This window comes from Azolla caroliniana, unplaced genomic scaffold (assembly GCF_043228905.1).
Source record: "Azolla caroliniana isolate FFs.n. ecotype wild unplaced genomic scaffold, voAzoCaro1.0.p SCAF_3, whole genome shotgun sequence".
NCBI classification, from domain to species: Eukaryota; Viridiplantae; Streptophyta; class Polypodiopsida; order Salviniales; family Salviniaceae; genus Azolla; species Azolla caroliniana.
The window spans coordinates 3,891,587-3,915,100 of record NW_028230438.1 but is presented as its reverse complement, the minus strand read 5'-3'; the positions used below and the strand labels follow the sequence as shown (position 1 = coordinate 3,915,100).

At 41.2% G+C, this 23,514-nt stretch overlaps 3 protein-coding genes and 1 pseudogene across 3 annotated transcripts in view; 3 read left to right on the top strand and 1 right to left on the bottom strand.

The window, feature by feature from the left end:
* Positions 1–8,148, top strand: part of LOC147865935 (protein TORNADO 1-like) — a 42,944-nt gene extending 34,796 nt beyond the window's left edge. The window contains exon 3 of the mRNA XM_087316013.1: positions 8,131–8,148. The gene's annotated coding sequence lies outside the window, so the exon portion shown is untranslated. The remainder of the gene's footprint in view (positions 1–8,130) is intronic.
* The window catches only part of LOC147865930 (protein TORNADO 1-like), a 73,404-nt gene that overhangs the window by 18,201 nt on the left and 31,689 nt on the right, over positions 1–23,514 (top strand). The window lies entirely within an intron of this gene.
* On the top strand, positions 4,145–8,184 carry LOC147865934 (protein TORNADO 1-like). The gene is made up of 2 exons (XM_087316269.1): positions 4,145–5,342; positions 5,450–8,184. Exons 1-2 carry the CDS (start codon positions 4,145–4,147, stop codon positions 8,095–8,097), a joined length of 3,846 nt encoding a protein of 1,281 aa, XP_087172395.1. The 3' UTR covers positions 8,098–8,184.
* On the bottom strand, positions 22,730–23,487 carry LOC147865933 (large ribosomal subunit protein eL6 pseudogene; annotated as a pseudogene).

The window sequence follows — 23,514 nt, the reverse complement described above, 5'->3', positions numbered from 1 at the left end:
TTCCCCGCGCAGGAAGCCGAGGAGACGGCTTACGCGCAAAGAGAAAGGGAAGAAGGAGGTGTCGGATTCTGGCACGGATAGGAACGAGTCAGACTGACGCGAGTCCGACTCCGAGGGAACCGGTGACGGGTCTTTAAAGGTGAAGACCGCGTCGACCGAGAAGGCCTCGACATCGGCTAATGTGAGATTACGCCGATCAGAAGAATCCTGTTTTGCGGTTCGGATACAACGAGTACATGGCGCATCATTATGCATACATGACCCATGTAGCGAAAGTGCGTGAGCCGGAGAGCTACGCAGAAGTGGCTAAAGACGCGAATTGGCGTGCCGCGATGGAGGAAGAGATGCACGCATTGGCAGAGAACGAGACCTGGGATCTGGTTGACGCACCAAGAGGGGTAAAACCGATCGGGTGTAGGTGGGTGTACAAGGTCAAGTACAACACCGATGGCTCGGTCAACCGGTACAAGGCTCGGCTAGTGGCAAAGGGCTACGCGCAGAAACACGGCATCGACTACGATGAGACGTTTGCGCCGGTCGCGAAAATGACGACCGTCCGTGTTTTGCTCGTAGTAGCTGCGGTGAAGGGGTGGCACTTACATCAGATGGATGTAAAGAATGTGTTCCTGCAAGGTGACCTTGAGGAACAGGTGTACATGGTACAGCCCCCCAAATTTCACTCTGGAACGAACTCCTCGGTAGTATGCCGACTGAAGAAGTCCCTTTATGGACTAAAGCAAGCCCCGCGTGCCTGGAACGCGAAGATCACGCAACAACTGCGTCGGATGGGCTTCGTCACGTCAAAATCGGACTCTTCCTTGTTCATCCGTAGGTCGACTCGGACCGGTTAGTATTTTACTATATGTCGATGACTTGGTCATCACCGGCGCCGACCTACGTGAAATCGACCGCATGAAGCTCCAACTTGCGGCATCATTCGACATGAAGGATCTGGGGGACCTTCATTACTTCCTCGGGATCGAAGTGATCCGTACCCCCGAAGGCATATTGATCAGCCAACGTCACTACGTGCTGAGTATGCTCTTCAAATTCGGGATGGCCGACTGTAAGTCAGTCTCGACTCCTTTGGACAGAACCGTCAAGCTTCGTCCCGATACGGGAACGGTACGCGACCCGACGAGGTTCCGACAAATTGTCGGAAGCCTCATATACTTGACCATCACCCGACGCGACCTCAGTTATCCGGTCGGAGTGATCAGTCAGTTCATGGCGCAACCTACTGAGGACCACCTTCAGTGTGTGCAACGCATACTTCGGTATGTCAACGGCACTAACGACCGGGGACTGCTATATCGGACCGGTGCAGCCGCGCAGTTAGTCGGCTACACCGATGCTGACTGGGCTGGCAACGCCGCCGATCGCTGATCCACGTCCGGATACGTGTTCTCCCTCGGGAGTGCCGCGATTGCGTGGAGCAGTAAGAAGCAGCCGAGAGTTGCACTGTCGAGCACCGAAGTTGAGTACCGAGGAGCGGCTGTCGCGACATGCGAAGCCATATGGTTGAAGTGGCTACTTAAGGACCTGCAAGAGGAGGTGTCAAATCCGACGACGATCTACTGCGACAACCTCAGCAGCATCCAGCTCGCGAAAAACCCCGTTTTCCACGCACAGACCAAGCACATTGAGGTGCACTACCATTTCGTCCGTGAACGTGTCCTTTCCGGTGACGTCGAACTTCAGTACGTTCCGACAGATCGGCAGACTGCCGACATCTTCACTAAGCCCCTTGGTCTAGACAAGTTGCGGCAATTCTCTGGTGTGCTCGGATTGCGTCACCTCGACGTGCCAAACTTGAGGGGGAGAACAGTCCCGAACGACTAAGCAAAGCAGCAGGAAAGGAGCGGAGGCCGCGACACCGAGTCGGTTGACTCGGTTGTTGACTCGGTTGTCGAGTTCGACTTCGGACCCGCGGAAAAGTCCGAAAGCGGACAGAAGGGGAGCAGCCGAAGGAGAGAGCCGAAGCCAACCACGCATGGGGAAGATGATGCCACCAAGGGCGAGAAGACCGAAGACGAGTTGGAGACAGCCAACTCGGACGGGAGCGAAAACTGATCGGAGGTAGCCGAGTCGGTTCGGATGTTTGATTCCGATATGCTGAATCAACCGAGGCCCAAGCAGAAGAAAAGGCAGCAGGAGAAGCGTCAACACCGCAACAGCAGAAGAGCTGATAAGGGCCGCATGAGCAGACAAGCCGACCGAAAGGGTCGAAGCACGCGGAGTCGAACAGGTCGAGGAGCGCGAGCGAGGTGTGAAGCCAAGAGGAACCGGAGCTGTGAGCCCCAGGATCCCGAAGAGCCTCAAGTTGAGCTTGAGGGGGAGTGTTGAGAGACAAGCTCAACATCGGCTGGATCGGCTGAAGAAGCCGAGGACCAGATCGGTTGGGACCGATCGGTTAGGCCGAGTGCGTAAACCGGGAGGCCGTTAGGAAAGATATTCCGTGAGGAATATATTTGGGAGTTAGTGTAGGAGCTCTTAAAGAGCATTGAAGTACGGTCAGTACTTCGGTCAGTCCTTCGAGGACTTGTATAAAAGTGTTCATGGAACACACATATGTATAGAGTAGTGAATCGAGATCGTTTTGTTGAAATATAGTTCTTGTGTTTTCTCTCTCTCACTCTCTCTGTCTCTCCCGCGTATACTGCGTAAGCTCAAGCTCTCCATTAAACCTGAGTTTTCTTCCTTCTGTTCGGTCTTCATACTTGCTTCCGCACGTTACTTTTTACAAGTAATGTGCTTGATTTGCGCATTGTGAAAGAAATTATGTTGCATCCTTTAGAAGCATTATGTTAGCTTTGTGTTCTGCGTGTAGTGATTTTTTTGACACAATACACTGGATATGTTATTAGGCTTGTATGACGCATCACATGGTGGGTTTTCTAAATTTCCAACATAAATTTGGATATTGTACATTCCTCTCCTGTAGTCCCTCATATTGAAAATGGTTCTTATGTGTTTCTTGGATGAAAGGCCAAATAGAACTACACTGATTGCTAGGGATGTTAAATGGAGACTTGTAAGGGTATATGTTCATAACCTACAATTTGTAATGTAAAGTAGTAACATAGTGTTGTTTGGAGGTTTGAGGAACTGATAACCCAATCCGGATCTGGTTGGATCGCAGTGTTTGTCAGTGGCAGGCTATATTATGGTGCCAATATGCAAAGGAAATAAATTTAGGGTTACAAACACATATCTGGCTATACCACAAAAATTGTGATTATAAATTTAGAGTTACATATACTTATTTGACTAGAGTTCCAATCTTTCCCCATCCCCTGCATCTACATCTCCATCGCCCAATTACCCCCTCCCCTCGCCTAACCCTATTCCATTGCCACATATTTAATCCTAGAATTTATCGTGCCACCATCAATCAACCAGTAGTAGCTGAAGAAGGAGAAGGAGAAAGAGGAAGAGGCTATAAACAATAGTCTCATAATGCTTCATTACATAAAGGAAACACTTGTATAATAAAAAACTGAACATTATAAAAATTCTATTGTTCCCCATTATTGTTGGATTGTTTGTCAATCTTTTGAATTATTGACCTTGGATATAATTATTTTCATTCTATTTGTTAAAAATTGGCCATATTTCGTTAGAGGCCAATAAAAAAGTAATGGAAAGGAAAAGGAAACACGGCATTGCATTGTAAAAGCGAAAGACGTGCCCAAGTGTTTTGACTTTATGGTATTGCCTAAATATCCAATGTGAGAGAAGATGAAAATGCACAAAAAAATGGTCATTTAAAACCAATGAAATCGTTCTTGTCTCATTCATAGTGAAATTGTTTTGTGGTTTGACATTCAAATTATAGTTTGAATAGCGTTTTTCATCAAACACGCTAACAATAAATCTAGAACTACTCTCCGTCTACAAAACATGAAAGGTGGACGAAGCCGATGAGAAATCTTTGTCATGAACTACGTGGGGCCCAAATAAGGAATTTTCAGTTTTGTATCGTTTTAATCATTGTCATGTTTGTCGGTAAACATAACGTGCTTGATGATTATGTTAATGTAAACTTTGGCTAAACCTAACATGTTCATTTATTAAATTCATTTATCATTCACAACTTTCCTTCACATTCCATTATTTTCTTTCATTCCATTCCTTCCTTTCCATGGAGAAGCCTCACCTCCTCCCACCCCCTCACAGCCTCATCCTCACGAAGTGGACATCCGAGGAGGTGAGAGAAGCGGTAGAGAAATCGAGAGCAGCTCTACTCAACCTCCCTTCAAATTCAACCTCTCAACAACAACATCATGCAGCTGCTGATTCTGATTCTGATTCTTCAACCTCAGCCTCTACTCATGATCTGTCAAATAATGTCGCCAATGTTGAGGATCTCTTCCTCATCCATAGGCCGCCGGAGGAGGATAATCAAAGAATAGCATATTGGTCATATGCTGATTCTAACGTCAGGAAGAAACGATCTTGGGAATGGGGCAGCAGACACATGATGCTGGATTTAGGAGATCCTACCTCCATTGCAGAAGAACGGAAGGCCATCCTCACGGCTGCCGCCAATCTCTCCGGACGATCTCTCCATCTCCTTCTGAATCTAAGCGAAGAGGAGGAGAGGGATTGGGTGGAGGCTCTCTCTCTCGCTGCAGATCATGATGCCGCCCCCAGCAGCCTCCTCATCGAAGCACCAGAATTCAAGGATCCTCATGGTCTTCTGAGGGCTCTCAAGAAAAACAAACGCCTCAAACATCTCTCCCTTCAGTGGATGCGGATGGGGGATGAGTGCATAGAGGAGTTATGTGACTTCACTTCCCTCACCTCCCTCCACCTCACGTCTCTGGACATATCCGCTGAGTTTGTGGGGAAATTAGCGGACCTTCATCCCTCACATTCACCCCTCGCAGCCTCCCTCCACAGACTGCACATGTATTCAAAGTGCATGAACTGGAGAAGGAACACTGGTTTCGTGCGCCACTGGCCGAAGCTCAAAGAGCTCTCTCTATTCGGTATAATGACAGAGGAGGAGCTAATGGATTTCATGGATCACCTAGCACCGCCAAAGAAGGAGGAGGCGGAGACCGTTGGCGGTACCCCTTCATCTCCTCCTCAATTATACAGCCTTCATTTAGCTGTCTCCCCAGATGAATTAACCCGATCTGCTACTGCTGTGGTTGTGGATGCACTTTCACGATCCGGACTTCCTTTCTTTGCGATTCGAGGCCTTCGTATTAGGATGGACCCTGCCATCGAGGCGCAGCTGTGGAGGAACCAGCGCAATTTCATGTTGGGATCTGATTTGAAGCGAGTGCCTGCGACATCCATCCGATTGTTCATATGCGGAGATCCATTCGCAGGCAACATAACATGCCCACACTCTCTCAAATACTGAAAAATCAGACAAGCCAGATTGATGAAGATAAACACACACTAACACACTTGCACTGCATTTTGTTTGGCGCAGGAAAGACTACCCTTGTATCCTCCATGCGTTCCATTTACGGGCGAAAGAGAGATCGGGCGAGAGCCCTGTTTACTGGAGGTCGAACACAAGGAATCGAGGTGCAAGCCATCAAGAAAGAGGGAATTCGAGTGTCTCTCTGGGACATGGCAGGCCAACAAGAGTTCCACGCATTCCACGACTGCATGTTCCCAGACATAGGAACCAGCTCTTATCAGTTCCCATCCATGTTCATGTTCGTTTGGAGCCCCATGGATAGCGAAAGTAGCGACAGAGGATCAGAGAAAAGAGACACTGACTTCATAGCAAGCTTCAGGTACTGGCTTCGGTTCCTCGCTTCCAAAAGCCGTCAATCCATTATCGCTCTCAGGGTGATCGTGGTATTCACACGAGCCGATCAAATGGAGTTTGTCACTAGCGCTCTCTTACATTGCATTGATTCACTTCGATCAGATTTTGAAGGGGTGATCGACATCCTCCACCCTCCTTTCCATGTAGATGCCAGGAACAAGGACTCTGTAAAAGGTACAGCAGAATTTATCTTCAGCAATGCCAAGGATATGCTCCAAGGTATTCTGTTGTACGACATCTGCACAGGGGTAAGCAAACAGTTATCAAAGCATTTGAAGAATAAAAATGAACGAATCATTACATGGGAGAAGTTTGAGGAAATCTGCCATATGGCTGCCCAACTTTCCAATCCCAACAGTGACAAAGCTAAATTAAATGCAATCGCCATGTCCTTGAATGAATCCGGTAACGTTATATACATAAACGGAATCCAACACATCATTCTTGATCCCAATTGGTTTTGCAATGAGATCATGGGCAGCCTCATTCATTTCCCACACTCTAAAGAATCTAAAGGGAAGGGTACTATTGTATTTGAGAAAGGATACATCCCTAAACATTTCCTCGAAGAGAAGTTCGAATCAATTACCAAATCTAAAGCGGAGGGTTCATTACTGGTACAATTGATGGAACCCATGCACCTATGTTGCAAAGTCCCCACCAACCATGGAGAACTCATCTTCATTCCTGCCATATTGTCCAAGGATGTGGGTGTGGAACAACTCCAATGGACTTCACCAAGAGCAAAGCGTGACGACAATTTAGTTGAGGATAAGGATTCATTTGTGTATATGGGTAGAAGGTTAGAGTGTGAGAATGAAAACCTCACATTTCTTACTCCAGGATTGTTTCCCAGGATTCAAGTGTTATTTAGTAATGCATTCCAATCGGAACATGACAATGCTCACATCACACTCGGAAAAAATTTCATAATCATACGTTTTCCAAAAATCGTGATCATCGTCATGTTCTGCCAAGCAAAATCAAACTATGTCATAGATGTATTGGTTCGTGCTCAAAATATTAACACTGAAAAAGACACTCTAAGTACCTTAGCTTTTATGGAAAAGCGCATCGTCAACAACTTGATTACAATATGTGCACAACCCGCGGGCGTCCAAGGGGTTAGGTTGATCGAGAGTGTCATCCGGCCTGATTGTTGTTGGGATCTATCAAATGCACAAGATAGAGAAGATCAATGCGTGAAAATAACTTACTTGAAGGAACAATTAAGACAAAAGCTTGAGCAAAACCAGCAAGGATCTTATGATTGGAAACAGACTGAACTCCTCAGTTCTCTAACAAATGATTTCATTGATCTCCTTGGTTTTGAAAATTATGAGGAAATTCTTGCGTCATATAAAGCATGGCTTGAGCAAGAGGCACAAAGTCCATTATTGGAGAATAATGATGTCAAAATATTTGGAGAACAAGAAAGTCAACAAAATGTGACCATGACTAGCCTTGAAAATAGCTTGGTGCAAGAAGATCCAGTATCAGAAAATCAAGCAATTGAGGTGCGATGTAGCAAGCTCATGGCAAAGGAAATTATAGATAAGTTGGATGCCACTTATGAAGTGGTCCTAAAGATACATGATAAGGTGGATCAAATGACCAAGACAGTAGATGAAATGCACAAAGAACTTCAAATTATGAGGAAAGATGTTATGAGTAACATTGAGAAATCTATAAGTAAGCTATTGAAAATGGCTCTAGAGAATGAGGCTGAGAAGCAACTCCCTCGTGTCGCCCTCCTTACAACTAGCTCTAGTGCATCGACCATTGAGGAACTTTTGACACGGTGGCCTCGACTTTTGGGAGGAAAAATGGTGAGAATCCAACTATATTGTGAGGATAAAAAATTGCCACACCCGGTGAAAAACCAACCTGGTATCTCCCTCACCTCTTTTTCAGAGTCTCATTCAGAGTATCTAGAAAAAGTTCTACCATATATCAATGGTATGTTTCATGTTTTGACTATAGCCGCTAGACTCGGTATTTCCTCCATGGTACCTCTTGATTGGACACACCACCTCAAACTAGCGAAACAATACCCTATGATACAAAGTCATTTTGAATCAAAAAAGGATATATTTCTAAGTAAACTAGAGTATGCTTCCAAAGAGTGGCAAAAGTGCTTGGCATCCATGTTGGTGGAAAATGGAGGTTTGACCGACCAAAACATAGCTAAGAAGTTCCTTCTTAAGCGTACCATATATTATGAAGGTGAGGAGAGTACTCAAGTTGCATGGTTATGCAAAATTCATTGTGAAGGAAAAAAATCCTTCCCACTAAGCTAAATTATATCTGGCTACGTGGGTTTAAATAGAAAGGCCTACTTTTGATATTTCTTGTAAACTTTTGAATATTCCTCCAATGAACCTAGACAGGGGTTTGCAACTAATAATAATTGTCCTGTTTTATAACCTATATTAATCAAGGTTATTTGTGGATTTGAATAAAGTCATGGATGAGAATGTTGCCTTTACATAAACCTTTACATAAACACATATAGAATGCACGCACATGAATATATTAAAAAACATTTACATGTTTAAATTGTACACATATAGAAGTTACAAATATATAGTTATACACAAACATTTATGTTTACACATGTACTTTCACATACATACACATTAGAAATTGTCTACATGTTTACAACATTATTGGGACTAGGACCGCTTCCAAGAATATAAAAATTCAGCTAAAGTTTAGAGAATTGACCGAGTACATATGGGTGATATTACCTATACTTTCAATGAAGGCATGAAATGTATGCAACATCTTGAAACACTCGCAAGCACATACCTTTATGAATGATAGTTATCGAATGATCCATTCTGACATTCATGTGCAATACTACTCCATGTTCAGATTCTCTTGTATTTGTTTGCCTAACTAGTATGATAATCGATAATAATCACTTGCTTATCATGTCGAACTAAGAACTTGCTAGCTACATCCCTTTTTATTAAACATCCAATTATTCCACGTAAACCAAAGTTCGAGCGGGGCATGATATGAGAGGCCAAGGCCCATTAGAAGGAGAAGTTTGGCCGATCATTTTTAGAACATATTGGGAAAGGGAAACTTCGAACAGACGAGGCTAGCAAAGCTGAATGAAGAGTTCAAGAAATATCAGAGTGGAATGACCTTGTGGACGAGAAAACAATCCTTGTAGAGACCATATGCCAAAATTATGAAGCCCTTGTCGAGGAAAAGAAAAAGAGACGGGGCGAACACATAGGATCTTCAAAGAAACATGAAATGAGGGAAGTTGTTTGAAGAAGGGAGAAGACAATGTTGCTTCCTCTAATGATTTACTTGTTGTATGTACAAGTTACAATGAAGTTAACATAAGTAGGCATGAAACCACTTGGGTTCTTGATAGTGGTACCTCCCACCATGTTACGTCTAGAAGGGATTTTTTCTCATCTTACACTCCAGGTGACTATGGTGTTGTGAAGATGGGGAATGATGGATTTGCAAAGGTAGTCGGCACAGGAATCATTTGCTTGCAAAACCAACACGGGATTCAAGTTGATTCTACATCAAGTACGACACGTGCCCGATATTAGATTGGATCTAATCTCCACAGGTACATTAGACGACGAGGGCTATAACCATTCGTCTCAAAATGGTAAGTGGAAAATTTGTAAGGGTTCTTTGATTATTGCGAAAGCAAATAAATGTTGTCACAATGGTTTATATCTTTTGCAAGCTTCTGTCTCTACTAACTTTGTCAATGCAGTTGAAAATCAAGATGTTTCAAAATTGTGGCATAAGAGATTGTCCCATATTAGTGAAAAGGGACTTGACTTTCTAGCAAAAAAGAACGTCCTACCAGGTTTAAAAGATGTGAAGTTAGATACATGTGATCATTGTTTGGCAGGGAAGGCTAAGAGGGTTTCCTTTAAGCATTCTTCTCTTCGACAAAAAGGTATACTCGAGCTAGTGCATTCTGATGTGTGTGGACCCTTGAAGGTAAGGTCAATGGGTGGATCACTTTATTTTGTTATTTTCATTGAATCTGATCATTCTAGGAAGCTTTGGGTTCGAATGTTGAAATCAAAAGATCAAGTTTTTGATGTTTTTAAAGAGTTTCATGTTTCTATTGAGAGAGAGACAGGGAAGAAACTGAAATGTATTTGTAGCGATAATGGTGGCGAATACTGTGGATCTTTTGATGCGTATTGTCGAGAGCAAGTTAGCAAACATCAAAGAACCCCTCCTAAGACTCCCCAATTAAATGGTTTGGTCGAAAGAATGAATAGAACCCTAGTTGAAAGAGTTAGGTGCTTACTCTCAGATGCAAGGTTACCTAAATCATTTTGGGGTGAGGCTTTGAATATTGTTGCACATATCATTAATCTATCTCCTACTACCGCATTGCAAGGTGATGTACCGAATAGAGTGTGGTATGGTAAAGATGTATCTTATGATTACTTACGTGTGTTTGGGTGTAAGTGTTTTGTACATATACCCAAGGATGAAAGATCGAAGTTAGATGCTAAATCTAAACAATGCATTTTTATTGGATATGGTCAAGATGATTGTGGTTATAGGTGTTACAATCCTATGGGAAAGAAGCTCATTAGGAGTCGTGATGTAGTGTTCATCGAAGACCAAACCGTTGAGGACATTGACAAGGCGGAAAGGTCAAGTACCTCTTTAGATGGTGACCTAGTAGATATTGATCCAATTCCTATGATGGATGATGATACACAAGAGAGTGCCTCACAACAAGAGGAGCAACATGAGGATGTTGGTGAGCCGTTGATTGTAGGTGATGCTAGTAATGATGTTGTTTTGCCAGAGACAGGTCTTGAGCGGGGGGAGCAACTTCCATTACAAGAGGTGGCAAATCAACCTTTAAGGAGATCTACAAGAGAATGACGATCATCCACGAGGTATCCTAGTTCTGAATATGTTCTACTCACTAATGAAGGTGAACCAGAAAGTTTTCATGATGTGCAAACTCTTAAAGACAAAGATAGTTGGGTAGAGGCCATGCATGAAGAAATTAATTCTTTGAAAAAGAACAACACATTTGAGCTAGTTGAACTTCCTAAGGGTAGGAGAGCTTTGAAAAATAAATGGGTGTTTAAGTTAAAAAGGGGTGATGATAACTTTATAAAATATAAAGCTCGTTTGGTGGTAAAAGGATATGGTCAAAAGAAAGGAATTGATTTTGACGAAATTTTCTCACCAATTGTGAAATTAAGCTCGATACGAGTTGTGTTAGGTTTGGTAGCTAGTTTAAACCTTGAACTTGAACAATTAGATGTGAAAACTGCTTTTTTACATGGTGACCTAGATGAGGAAATATACATGGAACAACCGGAGGGTTTTAAAGAGAAAGGGAAAGAACATTTGGTATGTAGGTTGAAAAAGAGTCTCTATGGCCTAAAACAAGCACCGCGCCAATGGTATAAAAAGTTTGATTCTTTTATGGTGAATCAAGGTTATAAAAGAACTAATGCAGACCATTGTGTGTATGTTAAACAATTTGAGGATGGTAATTTTATTATACTTCTTTTGTATGTTGATGATATGCTAATTGTTGGGCAAGACCTAAATATGATTAATAGGTTAAAAGTGGAGTTATCTAAAACTTTTGACATGAAAGATTTAGGGCCTTCTAAGCACATTTTAGGTATGCAAATAACTCGTGATAGAGAATCAAAGAAATTGTGGCTTTCACAAGAAACGTACATAGAAAGAATCCTCGAAAGGTTCAACATGCAATATTCGAAACCAGTAAGTACTCCTCTTGCCACTCACTTTAAATTGAGTAGGAAATGTTGTCCAATTACCGAGGAGGAAAGAGATGAGATGTCATCGATTCCCTATGCCTCGGCGGTTGGATCTTTAATGTATGCTATGGTTAGCACACGACCAGATATTGCACATGTAGTTGGTACAGTGAGTAGGTATCTCTCTAACCCTGGTAAATCTCATTGGAATGTCGTAAAATGGATTTTACGGTATTTGAGAGGTACATCTAAGTTGTGCATTTGTTTTGGAGGTTCTAAACCAATTCTTGAAGGCTTTACAGATGCGGACATGGCTAGAGATCTTGATGGTAGGAAATCTACATCCGGTTTCTTATTTACTTTTGCAGGGGGAGCTATATCATGGCAATCCAAATTGCAAAAGTGTGTTGCCTTGTCCACTACAGAAGCTGAATACATTGCAGCAACTGAGGCTGGCAAAGAAATGCTTTGGATGAAAAGGTTTCTTTTAGAATTGGGTTTGAGCCAATTAACTTATGTGGTTTTTTGTGACAGTCAAAGTGCAATGGACCTAAGCAAGAACTCAATGTATCACTCACGGACAAAACACATCGATGTAAGGTATCATTGGTTACGATTGGCGATCGAGGAGCAAATGTTGCAACTAGATAAAGTTCATACTGATGACAACGTTGTTGACATGCTAACAAAGGTGGTTCCAAGGGAGAAGCTTGAGCTATGTGCCAAGCTTGCCGGAATGGAGATAAATTGATAAACAAGCAATTCTCTCCTTATGTGACCGGAGGGGGGGATTGTTAATGTATCCGGTCACTATTTTGTCTTTTCTTTTTTTTAATAATATTTATTATTATTATTAGATAGTAATATAAAACAAAACGAAAGTTTTGTTTCTTTAGTAATTATTACCCTTACTTTATTTCTTTAAAAGGGTAAATGTAAGTTACGTTTTTTAGTGAGTAAAGAAAGAAAAGAAAAATAATAATAATAATAGTAAAGAGGAAAACAAAACAAAACGACCGTTTTTGTTTTTGAGAGAGACAAAGAGAAGAGAGGGTGGAAAGGAGATATATATATATATGGGAAGAGGTGAGAACAAAAGGATGAGGAGTGTGAAGCATAGTGAAGCATAGAGAAGCATAGTGAAGCTTGGTGAAGCTTGGAGAAGCTTGGTGAAGCTTGGTGAAACGTGACGCGTGTTACACTCTTACGTGTCTATACCTCTATTGAGGGTAAGATGAACTATGAAGACCCAAAAAGAGTGAAAACTCATGTTTTGATAAATATATCCTCACAACAATTTGGAAAATAGAAGCTGATCAATAAACAAACTCAAATCAACAGAAAAACGGCAGTGGACCAAAAAACACTTCTTTAGTACAAGAAAGGAAGGCCACAATAAAACAAATGTTGAAATATTAACTTGCATTAGAAAGAAAGCTACATTAATGTGACATTTAAAGAGGCTAAAATGGCAGAGAGTGAGAAAGCTTACTCATTGATTTAGCTATGTTGAATAGCATATGCTAAGACTCAATTGTGCTGATATCCTTACAAGTTGTGAATAACATGCACAGTTTACAAAGGAAGTTTGGCTAAAACCTAGCAAAAAGGTGTTAGACTCACAAAAGATAAGAAATGTTCTAAATTGGAAAGACCAAATTTAGCTAAACAAAAGCCAAATAAATCAACTATACATTAACAAAGAAATATCTGGTACATTGATCCTTTGATAATATTTGTTAATAAAGAACTAACCAGGGACAATTTACGCATGTTGAGAAGTGTACATAACTCGTTAAAGATGTAGACATATTATGCCAAAACTTAGGACAGACATTTGTGCTGCAAAAATGTTGGGGACATAGTTGTGTCGTGGAACACATTCACTTGGACGTCACAAAAAATCTAAAACTTTGTGCATTGAGAAATGAATAGCCATACCACTCCGTATCCAGTATCTTCAATCCAAGGAATCGCTTAGAATGTTCTAAAAATTAAGTTTAGTGATAAACACCAGAGTTAAGAATCACATACTAGAACATTAGTGAAACCTTGGATTGAAGCTCTGAACACGAATCTCTTTATAAGTGAGTGAGAGAAAGATGATGTATTTTATTATCGTTTTTGGAAGTTACCTTGAACTAGGACACCCATAAAGAAAAAGTGACATCGTGTAATACATATGAAAGTGAGTAGTAACTCATAATGTTCAAGAGCTTTACTAAGAAATGTAACAATTGAGACCACAGACTATGATTGTGAGAGAAATTCATGCAAGAATTGGTTTGGTTGAGTATATTACAGCTCATGCATCTTAAAGATTTATAAATCCATTGGATTTATTCCTACATTTTAAATAATTAAAAGCTAATTCTTACATCTCGTCATATTCTTACATATTCTTGCATAAGTTACATTGCATCAAATTCTTAAATCTCATCCCTAATGTGATATATTACATCCCTAACAAGTTTTTATATCATTTATATCGGTTCTTCATTTTTACGTTGTAGAATGCATTGACTTTGACCATTGAATTAGATGTTATGGACATAACTCTAAATTCTTAAATAGTGAAAAACAGTAATGAACATATCAAGAAGAGAAAGGAATGCAGAAAACATAGTTACTTCAACAAACCATAGAGGATGTTGCCGTGTGAACTTCCTCATAATCTTCAACCAGATCAAGGGAATGGGGGAAAAATAAATGTTGTTTCTTCTAACTAGGAGAGGTCAACCCTAAACTCCATCATAATAGTGGTCATGCAAATTGTCAAGTCGTTGAGTGAGATTAAGGGCATTCAAGGCATTCAAACTTCAAATAGTTGACATTTGTGGGGAACAAATCCGTAGTGAAACTAAGGCAAAACCTTCCAAAGTCATTTAGCTTATAGTTTCTCCCTATTGGCATAAGGTCTCTTAGGAGCTCTTTTTAAACACATTTCGAGTTATGATCATTCAACTTATCGTAAAATTCTTCTACTATATAAACCAACAGAGATTTTGCATCATCTTGCACAATATATGAGTCCAACCTATAAACAAAGACCACTTGCAGTATGCAGGCTAAACAGGATCAAATAAATCAATGCATGTGCTCGTTGTCATATTCTTGTCCATTCAAATATATATAAATTCACCAACTAGAAGGGTTGTGTTAAAAAGATCCAGAACATCTGAATCGAAAAGATTGTAATGACCACCATTTGCTAAGAAGGCTTCATTTGTGAAAAGGAAGTGTTGTTATATATCAATGCCTAGGCAATGGACTATTCACAAATCATATATTCCCATCTTGTCTTTACAATAGCGAAATAAGTCTAAGTGATGACATAGAAACAACTTCAATTAAGACACACATAGTCAACTTCCCAAAGTGATTTTTGAGTCTCACATTATTTTTTATGTCAATCGTTAATCTGGTAGGAATTAAGGTTTAGGGTACTGTTGAATACCATAAAAACAATTTTGGGTCAAGTGTTTGCTAAATTCACGAATACTATGAAAACTAATTGGGATGCTTTTTCTTGATTTATGTTTTCATTTGTAATCATTGATGCTATGGAAAACATGGATTTCATGTGTGGCTTGTAGAAAACAGGCTTTGGCTTATTTACGCGTCCTTCACAGAAAGGACCATGTGTTGAGGGTGTTCATTTAAAAAAACACATGCATTAGGGATTTCATGAATCTAGTAGAAAATAAGGATTTCAATCCCGTTGTACACATGGTTGTACACATGGTTTAGGCATTCTTGAACTTCTGTAAAACAAGGTTTAGGGATTCTTGATTTCTATATAAGACTGGGTTCAGGGTTAGGCATTCTTGAACTTCTGTAAGCCATATGGAAACAACAGATTTAGTTAGCCTCAATATTTGAAAATTTATGAAAGATTAACATTGCCAATCTATTGAAGGATTTGGATGGATTATGTCGTTTAAATTTTTTCAATGGCCACCTCATCTGAAAGACCATACATTTTCGATATATGACCACACCAAACATAAACCAATGGCAGTGGTGACGAAGCTAAAATGTCTGGTTTTGTCCAAGTTTGATTGATTCAATGTTCATGATTTCATTGATGTTTTTAATGTTGAAGCATGTGTCTGATATTCCTATTTGACAATGTACTGCATGCCCTAGCAAAGGTGAATGGAAAAGAAATGATGTTTATGGTGGATTCTCGTGCTAGCTTGATATTTCCAAGCAATGGTGTGCAAGGTTTTGATGACCCTGAAGTAGATACACCAATGGTATTCCGTGGCTGACAAATGATAGTATCTCAGGTTATGAATATATTGTAAGATCCTGGGATACAATATTCCATGGCCAATGAATGACAGTATCTCAGGCAATACATATATTGTAAAGTCATGGGAAAAGTAAATCTAGATTTACGTAGCTAGTACCTAACCGGAGACCGAACTATGGAGAAATGTTCCTTATGAGATATAAAGCTATTCTTGGACTATCTATAGTTGTTCCTTAGCCTTGGCCTTCTCCCGAACAAGAGTGCTCATGTATTGCACAGATTACACAGGTATTCTCTGTGTGCTGAAATCTTACCCTTTGTATTTGATTACGCCAACCAGCCAATGTCTCATTTGAGAGATTGGCAATACAATTTCACATTAACATTTTCTTTTAATTCATTCATCCTTTCCTTCCATGTCACCGCATCATCTTCATAAAGTGGGAATGTGATGAGATCAGAACGAAGAGTATGAGAAATCGATAGCAGTTCTACTCAAACTCTCAATCTCACATCATAGCCAACATCTCATTTTCTTTTGCTATAATAATCCATGTCCTGATTCATTTGTTTTGGGCACATCTCTAAATATATTTATATCTGTTATAGAGATCATGACACTAAATAGACATTAGCGATCTAAGTGCTCGCACACCCTTTTGAACATGTGCAAGTGCCACATTAAACTAGTGAAGCTTAATGAGACCATCTTCGACTAGTTATGATGAGTCTATTTTGATTATGATCCCTAACAATTGTAAGATGCAGAAGGTGACAAACTTGAATTCTAACATATAATGATACTATGTATGTATGACCACCTTGATGGATGTTGAGCCATATAATGGTACTAGTCTCTAGATGAATGTTGAAGTCCTTATATCTAAAGTTCCTCTTCATGAATATGAATTACAATTTACCCCTCTTGTAAGAAAGAAACCTTGATATCTAGGACATCTAGGTAGATCTTGACATACATATAATGGAGGTATTTTTAATATATTAGGATGGGAAATTCCAAAGTAATAAGTCAATAGTTTTGGTGACCATTCAACTTATTATTAATAATGGTATTGATATATTTATATCTTTCTTTTCGCAAATTGCCCAATGCACTCCCCATTCTTTGACTTTTTCATCACTCCAATATTGTAACTGAAGTGGAAACATTAGGGAGCTTGCATAGACCCAATGTTGAACTATAACGCTCAAAAACCACATGACCTAGACCAAGATCATGACATTGAATAATTATGACATCACGTCGATATCGATCCAAATCAATATAGTTGCTCCACAACCCATGGTGGAATGTGCTTCGTCAAAATTCATCATTAGGTTCCTTGTTTAGTGGTCAAATCTAGCTTTATTCATCTCATACAGGGCATGCCGCATAAGCATCGAAAACTTAAACCCATTCAATTCAAACCTTTTGCTTAGGCCAACGTCATACTTAATTATCCTAGTGTATATTCAATCTTTTCTATTTAAATTGATTTAGATGACAATCATCGAAGTGTCCTTACGTTGTGTCCTTACGTTTGAAGGATCAAAGTTTAACCAAGTTACAACACACGTGCTCTTACTATTATATATATGTATGTATGTATGTATGTATGTATGTATGCATGTATGTATGTATGTATGTATGTACATATATGTATATGTATATCATATATGCTTTATTTGATGGGATTTTAAACTCTATCTCAAGTGCATGGCACTTATATGGAAGCCAATCATAGAATGAGGTTGTCTTATGAGCATGAATACGTAGATGGCTATTAGCAACGTTTCAAAGTTTAGGGAATAATTCATGTTTTCCTCTCACAAAGCATTTAATGCGATAAGCTTCTGTTATGAGCATACACATTATCTAATGCATGCGGTTCAGGGTTTAGAGAGTACGTCACGTCCTCTTCCTAGGCCACAATGTTGTAACTTCAAATCAATATAACAATATAACAATATAATCAGTTAGCACTTTCATTTATTAGCACATGACATACATATTCACTTAACATCCTTAAACTTAAGAGTCTCATCCTTAAGTTTCCTTCACATTCATTCCCTTCTTTCTCTTCTTCACTCATTGTCAAACTCTTTCTTTCTTTTTCATTCATTCCCTCCATACATTCCTCATTTCCATGGAGAAGCCTCACCTCCTCCCACCCCCTCATCAATACAATGTAACGAACTGGAATTCTGATGAGGTCAGAGAAGCAGTCGAGAAATCGAGAGCAGCTCTGCTGATTCTGATGATCTGCTAATTAAGAAGCTCTTCCTAGTCAACAATGTTGAGAACCTTTTCATAGTCAATGAAGGGTCTATATGTTATCCGTCATATGGTCGTGACGAAGAACAGTTAGAACGTGGAGCTTGGGAATGGGGGAGCAGAGACATGATGTTCGATTTCAGAGATGCCACCATTACTAAACAACAACGGATGGCCATCCTCACGGCTGCCGCCAATCTCACCGGCGGAGCGGTCCATCTCATTAACGTAAGGAATCTCACAGAAGAGGAAGAGAGGGTTTTGGTGGAGGCTCTCTCTCTCTCGCTGCAGATCGTCATGCGGGCCCCAGCAGCCTCCTCGTCGATGGAATTAAATTCAGGGATGCTCCTGGTCTTCTGAATACCCTCAAGAAATAACAAACGCCTCAAACATCTCTCCCTTCAGATGATGGAAATTGGCGATGAGTGCCTAGAGGTGTTATGCGACTTCACCTCCCTCACATCCCTCCACCTTTTCTATGTGTCATTACATGGGAGGATTTCAGCAAAATCTGCAATAATGATGACAAAGCTAAATTAAATGCAATCCATTGCCAAATGTAATGTGAAGGGCTCATTACTGGTAGACTTAATGGAAGCCATGCACCTATGCTGCAAAGTCCCCAAAAGATATGCAGAGCTCATCTTTATCCCAACCATATTGCCAGAGGTGGATGTAGAACAACTCCAATGGACTCAAATCAATGATAATGTTACGTTTGTGTATATGGGCAGAAGGTTAGAGTGTCGGTACAAAAACCTCACATTTCTTACACCAGGCTTGTTTCCAAGAATTCAAGCATTATTTAGCAATGCTTTCCAATCTAAGGATGATAATGCTTCCACCACACTTGGTAAAAATTTCATATCCATTTGCTTTCCAAAGAGCGAGATCATCATCATATTCTGCCAAGCAAAATCAAACCATGTGATAGATGTGCTAGTTCGGGCTCAAAATAATATTCAGCAAGACATGCTAAGTACTTTAGCTTTTGTGGAAAATTGTATCATCAACAACTTGACTACAATATGTGCACAACCCTCTGGTGTCCAAGGGGTTACGTTGATTGAGAGCGTCCTCCGTCCTGATTGCTTACTCTATCCATCAATGGTGCAAGGTAGAGAACATCAATGTGTGAAATTAACTTACTTGAAGAAACAACTAAGAAAAAAGCTTGAGCAAGGCGAGAAAGAATCATATGATTGGAAACGGACTACAGCTATGCCGAATCCTCTATCAAATAATTTAATTGATCTCATGGGGTCATAGTATTATGGGGAGGTTCTCAAATCATATAAGGAATGGTTTGAGGTGGAGGTGAGGGCTGCATTGTTTGAGAATGATGAAATTATCGATGAATCTAGGAAATATCGAAGTCAAGAAAATGTGATTACAACTGGCTTGGAAAATGGCCACATTCAAGAAGATCAATTAAGTTTAGAAGAGGCAAGAGAGGTACAATCTAGTAAGGTTATGGTAAAGTTACTTTTAAGTTTACATCATAAAATGGATGCAACTCACAATGAAGTCCTCAAGTTACACGATAAGATGGATCAAATGATCAAGGAGCTAGGTGAAATGCATAACGAACTTCAAGATATGAGGAATAATGTTATTGGCAAGATTGGGAACTCTATAAATAAGCTATTGAAAATTTCACTAGAGAATGAGGCCGAGAAGCAACTCCCTCGTGTTGCCCTCCTTACAATTAACTATAGGAAATCAATGGTTGAGGAGCTTTTGAGATTGGTGCCTCAACTTTTGGGAGAAAATTTTGTGAGAATCCAATTATATTGTGAGGATAAAAAATTGCCACACCCTGTGGAAAACCAACCTGGTATCACCCTCACCTCTTTGTCAAAGTCTCATTCAGAGTGTTTAGAAAAAGCTCTACCATATATTAATGGTCTATTTCATGTTTTGACTATAGCTGCTAGACTATACGAGAGGAGTTAAAAGCTTAGGAGGCATTAAGGGAAAGAGAAAGGGAGCAGCGGAAAGCGGTGGAGGACGACAGACGAAAAATGGAAGAAGGCCTCCGGAAAGGTCGAGCCGCTAATGACCGACTGCAAGAAGAAAAAGAGAAGCTACAAAAGGAGAAGGACCGACTACGTCGACATGCCGAGCAGGAGATAGAACGACTGCAGGAAGAACTCCGACAACAGAAGGACCGGGACGATCAGTTAAGAGCTCAGGCAAACCGACGCCTGAAGCAGAAGACGGAGGACTTCGACCATCTCTACCGAGATCACAAGCAGGCCGAGTCAGACAACAAGAAACGGGCAGCAGACTACGACCGGCAAATAGAGAAGCTGAAAGAACAGCTCAAAGAGACCCGATTAGACCTGGCTAAGGCAATGGATGAGGTCAGTGCCAACAAGGAAGTATTGTCGGCGGAAATAGCCCAAGCGACGGAGAGAAGGAAGGAATTAGAGGCGCTAAGGCGGGAAAAGCTGGATCTGACCAAGATTAGGAATGAAGAAAAGGAAAAATCGACCTTCACGATCAGCAAACTGCAAAGTACCTATGAAAAGCAGAAAGCGGATTACGAGGCCCAGGCTCAGATAATGGCCGACATTATAAAACGGGCAAGGAAGGAAAAGCAGGAAGCTTATGCGCATGCTAAGGCAGGGGTTGACCAGATCAAGCTCATCATGTCAGGATGGAGTACCCGAGCTCAGGCAAGCATCAACGAAAGTACGGAAAAGCTATGGAAGGAGTGGTCACAACAGGCAGCCGAGCTGCAGACACTCCGAGCGGATGCCGAGAATCGGAGGAAGACCGGTGACAAGTTCTACAAGATGGATGAAGAAAGTATCGTCGCCATTCGGGAAGAATTGTCGGAGGATTTCTACACTTTAGCAGAAGAACACCTCAAAGAAATCCGAGGGTTGGTAGAGAGGTTGGATGACGGGCAGCTCGCAACTCAGTTGGAGTTGGAGAGATACGAGCAGGACCGGTTACGACAGGAAGCTAAGGGAAGAACGACGCCAATCACGATAAGTGAGGGAGAGCGACCGGCTGAAGAAGAACCAACCGACACCGAACAACCCCGACAAGGAATACCCGAAGAAGAACTTCCGATCGAAGGAGAAGAAGAAGAGCAGGAGCAGCCCGATGCCGGAGAAGAAGAAGAGTTGAGACCGAAAGACACCAGAGCAGAGGAAGAAGGCGTACTGAGCCAACCAGTCGAGACCGGAGAAAGCGACACTGGTAACAGAACAGAGCCTGGAACAGAGGGAGAACAGGAAGAACCCGGATGAAGCGGTGAGGAAGCACCAGCACCACGGAATCAAGCAGAGCCGGAGTAGCAAATTTTTACGGAACAGCCCACCCAACCGGAGGTCGGAGACCAGGCAGGCAAGGAACAGGAACAGGAGGAAGAAGCACCACTTGACACCATCGAGCAGAGTGTGCTCGATATTTTGGAGGAAGAATGAGGCCGGGAGTGGATTCGAAGTGCAAGGCACTTTCCCACGGCCGTGCCATGTGTTGGCCGGTCAGAAGAGCAAGGACAAGTGGGAAGGCGGAGTCGAATCGGATAATAGGAAGTAAATAATAGTAGAATTATTATTCGGAGGGACGGATCCGGTACAGTTGTACCGATCCGGATCCGGACCGATTCGGATGTCGGTTGCCTAAGCGCACCGATTGTAACCTTGTCGGATGCTTATAAAAGGATCCGATGATTTGTAAAGGGTTTGACGGAAGTAATACAATAGTAATTATTGCGTGTTTATCTATATCTCGTATTGTTTACCGTCTGTGCTTAATTGTAATCATCTTACGCGTGTAACCTAGCATCCAATCCTTACCACCCCTTTGGAGAAGTGTTAGATAGACACCTGTGTTGAGGCTAGTCCGGCCAGGCAGACAACAGACTACGTAAGATTCCCGAGAGAGGAAGTGACAAGAGGAGAGAGAGAGATAGCGAGAATGAGAGAGAGAGAGAGAAAGATGATGACAACAGCTAATATATTATGTGAAAAGATAAGTACAAAGTGGCTAAGAGGCTTAAGACTGGCGTTGAACCAATTTGGTTCAAAACAATGCCTTGTGCCTCCTTTTATAGTGTTTTTAGGAATAATCTTGAAGCTTCTAGAATGTTCCAGAGAGATCTGGAATATACATCAATTTTCTATGATAAAGTATAAATGAAAATAATATTCTACAAATTATAATTCATATTCTAATGGTAAGAGCTCGACCTATGTAGCATAAGGTCATGGGTTCGAGTCTTGCCATATCATGACAACAATGGAGGCGGTGGCGCTGATCTCTTTGATTTTGTTGGAATCACCATTCATCATCTTTACTAGTTGTAGTGCCATAGTTGTTACAAGTAGGCCACACAATTCTAGAGAAGTTACATACAAAACACAAGCCCTGGTAGAATCATCTTTTGCTACTGGAGCATTGAAGAGAGTTGCGATACTCAGAGAGACAATCTATGTTAACTTAATAAGTGGCGAGAAAATGTAGAACGTTCTTGTAGCTCAGTCGCCTCTCTACTACACTCCTTATAATGACCTGTAGGAATGGATCAGAAACCCTCAGGTCAATCGAAGGATCAACGCAAGAAGAAGCAACGTCAACATCCAAAGATTTTGAGATGTTGTGAGAGGCCCATCCTAAGAGAAGTATCCGATGAGATCTTAGATGGAGATGGTGATGGTGTGGATGATAATGATGATGAAGAGGGCCCCATAACCTGCATTAAAGCTTTGTCTTTCCATCCATGGATCCATCTTCTGCTTACATCCTCCGTCTTCTTCTTCTGATCCTTCTCGTTGAGATTCTGATTCTTTTTCCTCCTTCTCAGCCTCAAAGAACTCGCTCTCACTTTTCTTCTTCTTCTTCTAAACTTCCTTTTCGAAGTAGTTGTCTGTAATTTTACCCATATCTACTTTGCTTACATCAAGCTTTGTAGTGGTTGCTATTACATATGATTGACTTACTCGACGTAGAGGTACACCATTTAGCTTGAATGGACTTGTAACCAAAAGCAAACCAGATTCCAACTGCATAAGGAAAACAACCCTCTTCCCCTTAAAATGTCCAGCAAGCAGATTCAAGACAGTGCCTAGGGTGATGCTTGACCTGAGCTTAGTAGGTTTGAGGACACGTTTATTTCGAAGGTGTTTAGGAACATCATCGGCAAGGTAGAACTTGGGAGGTCTCTCAGATACGAGAGTTTCAGAAGCTTGCTTATGGTGGGAAGGGAAGGATCCACCGTTCTTCGCTTTGATGGCCCACAAACCACGCTTATGACAAACACTGGAGCGTGAATGGCGACCTACTCCTCGAATGACCTCTTTATTTCGAGTACCTTGGAATGTAGGCTTAGCCATGGCTTCGTTCGTTCTTCTCTGCTCTGTTCTGTTGCAGAGAGTCGTGAATCTCTGTTCTCTACAGCGGAGTCCGC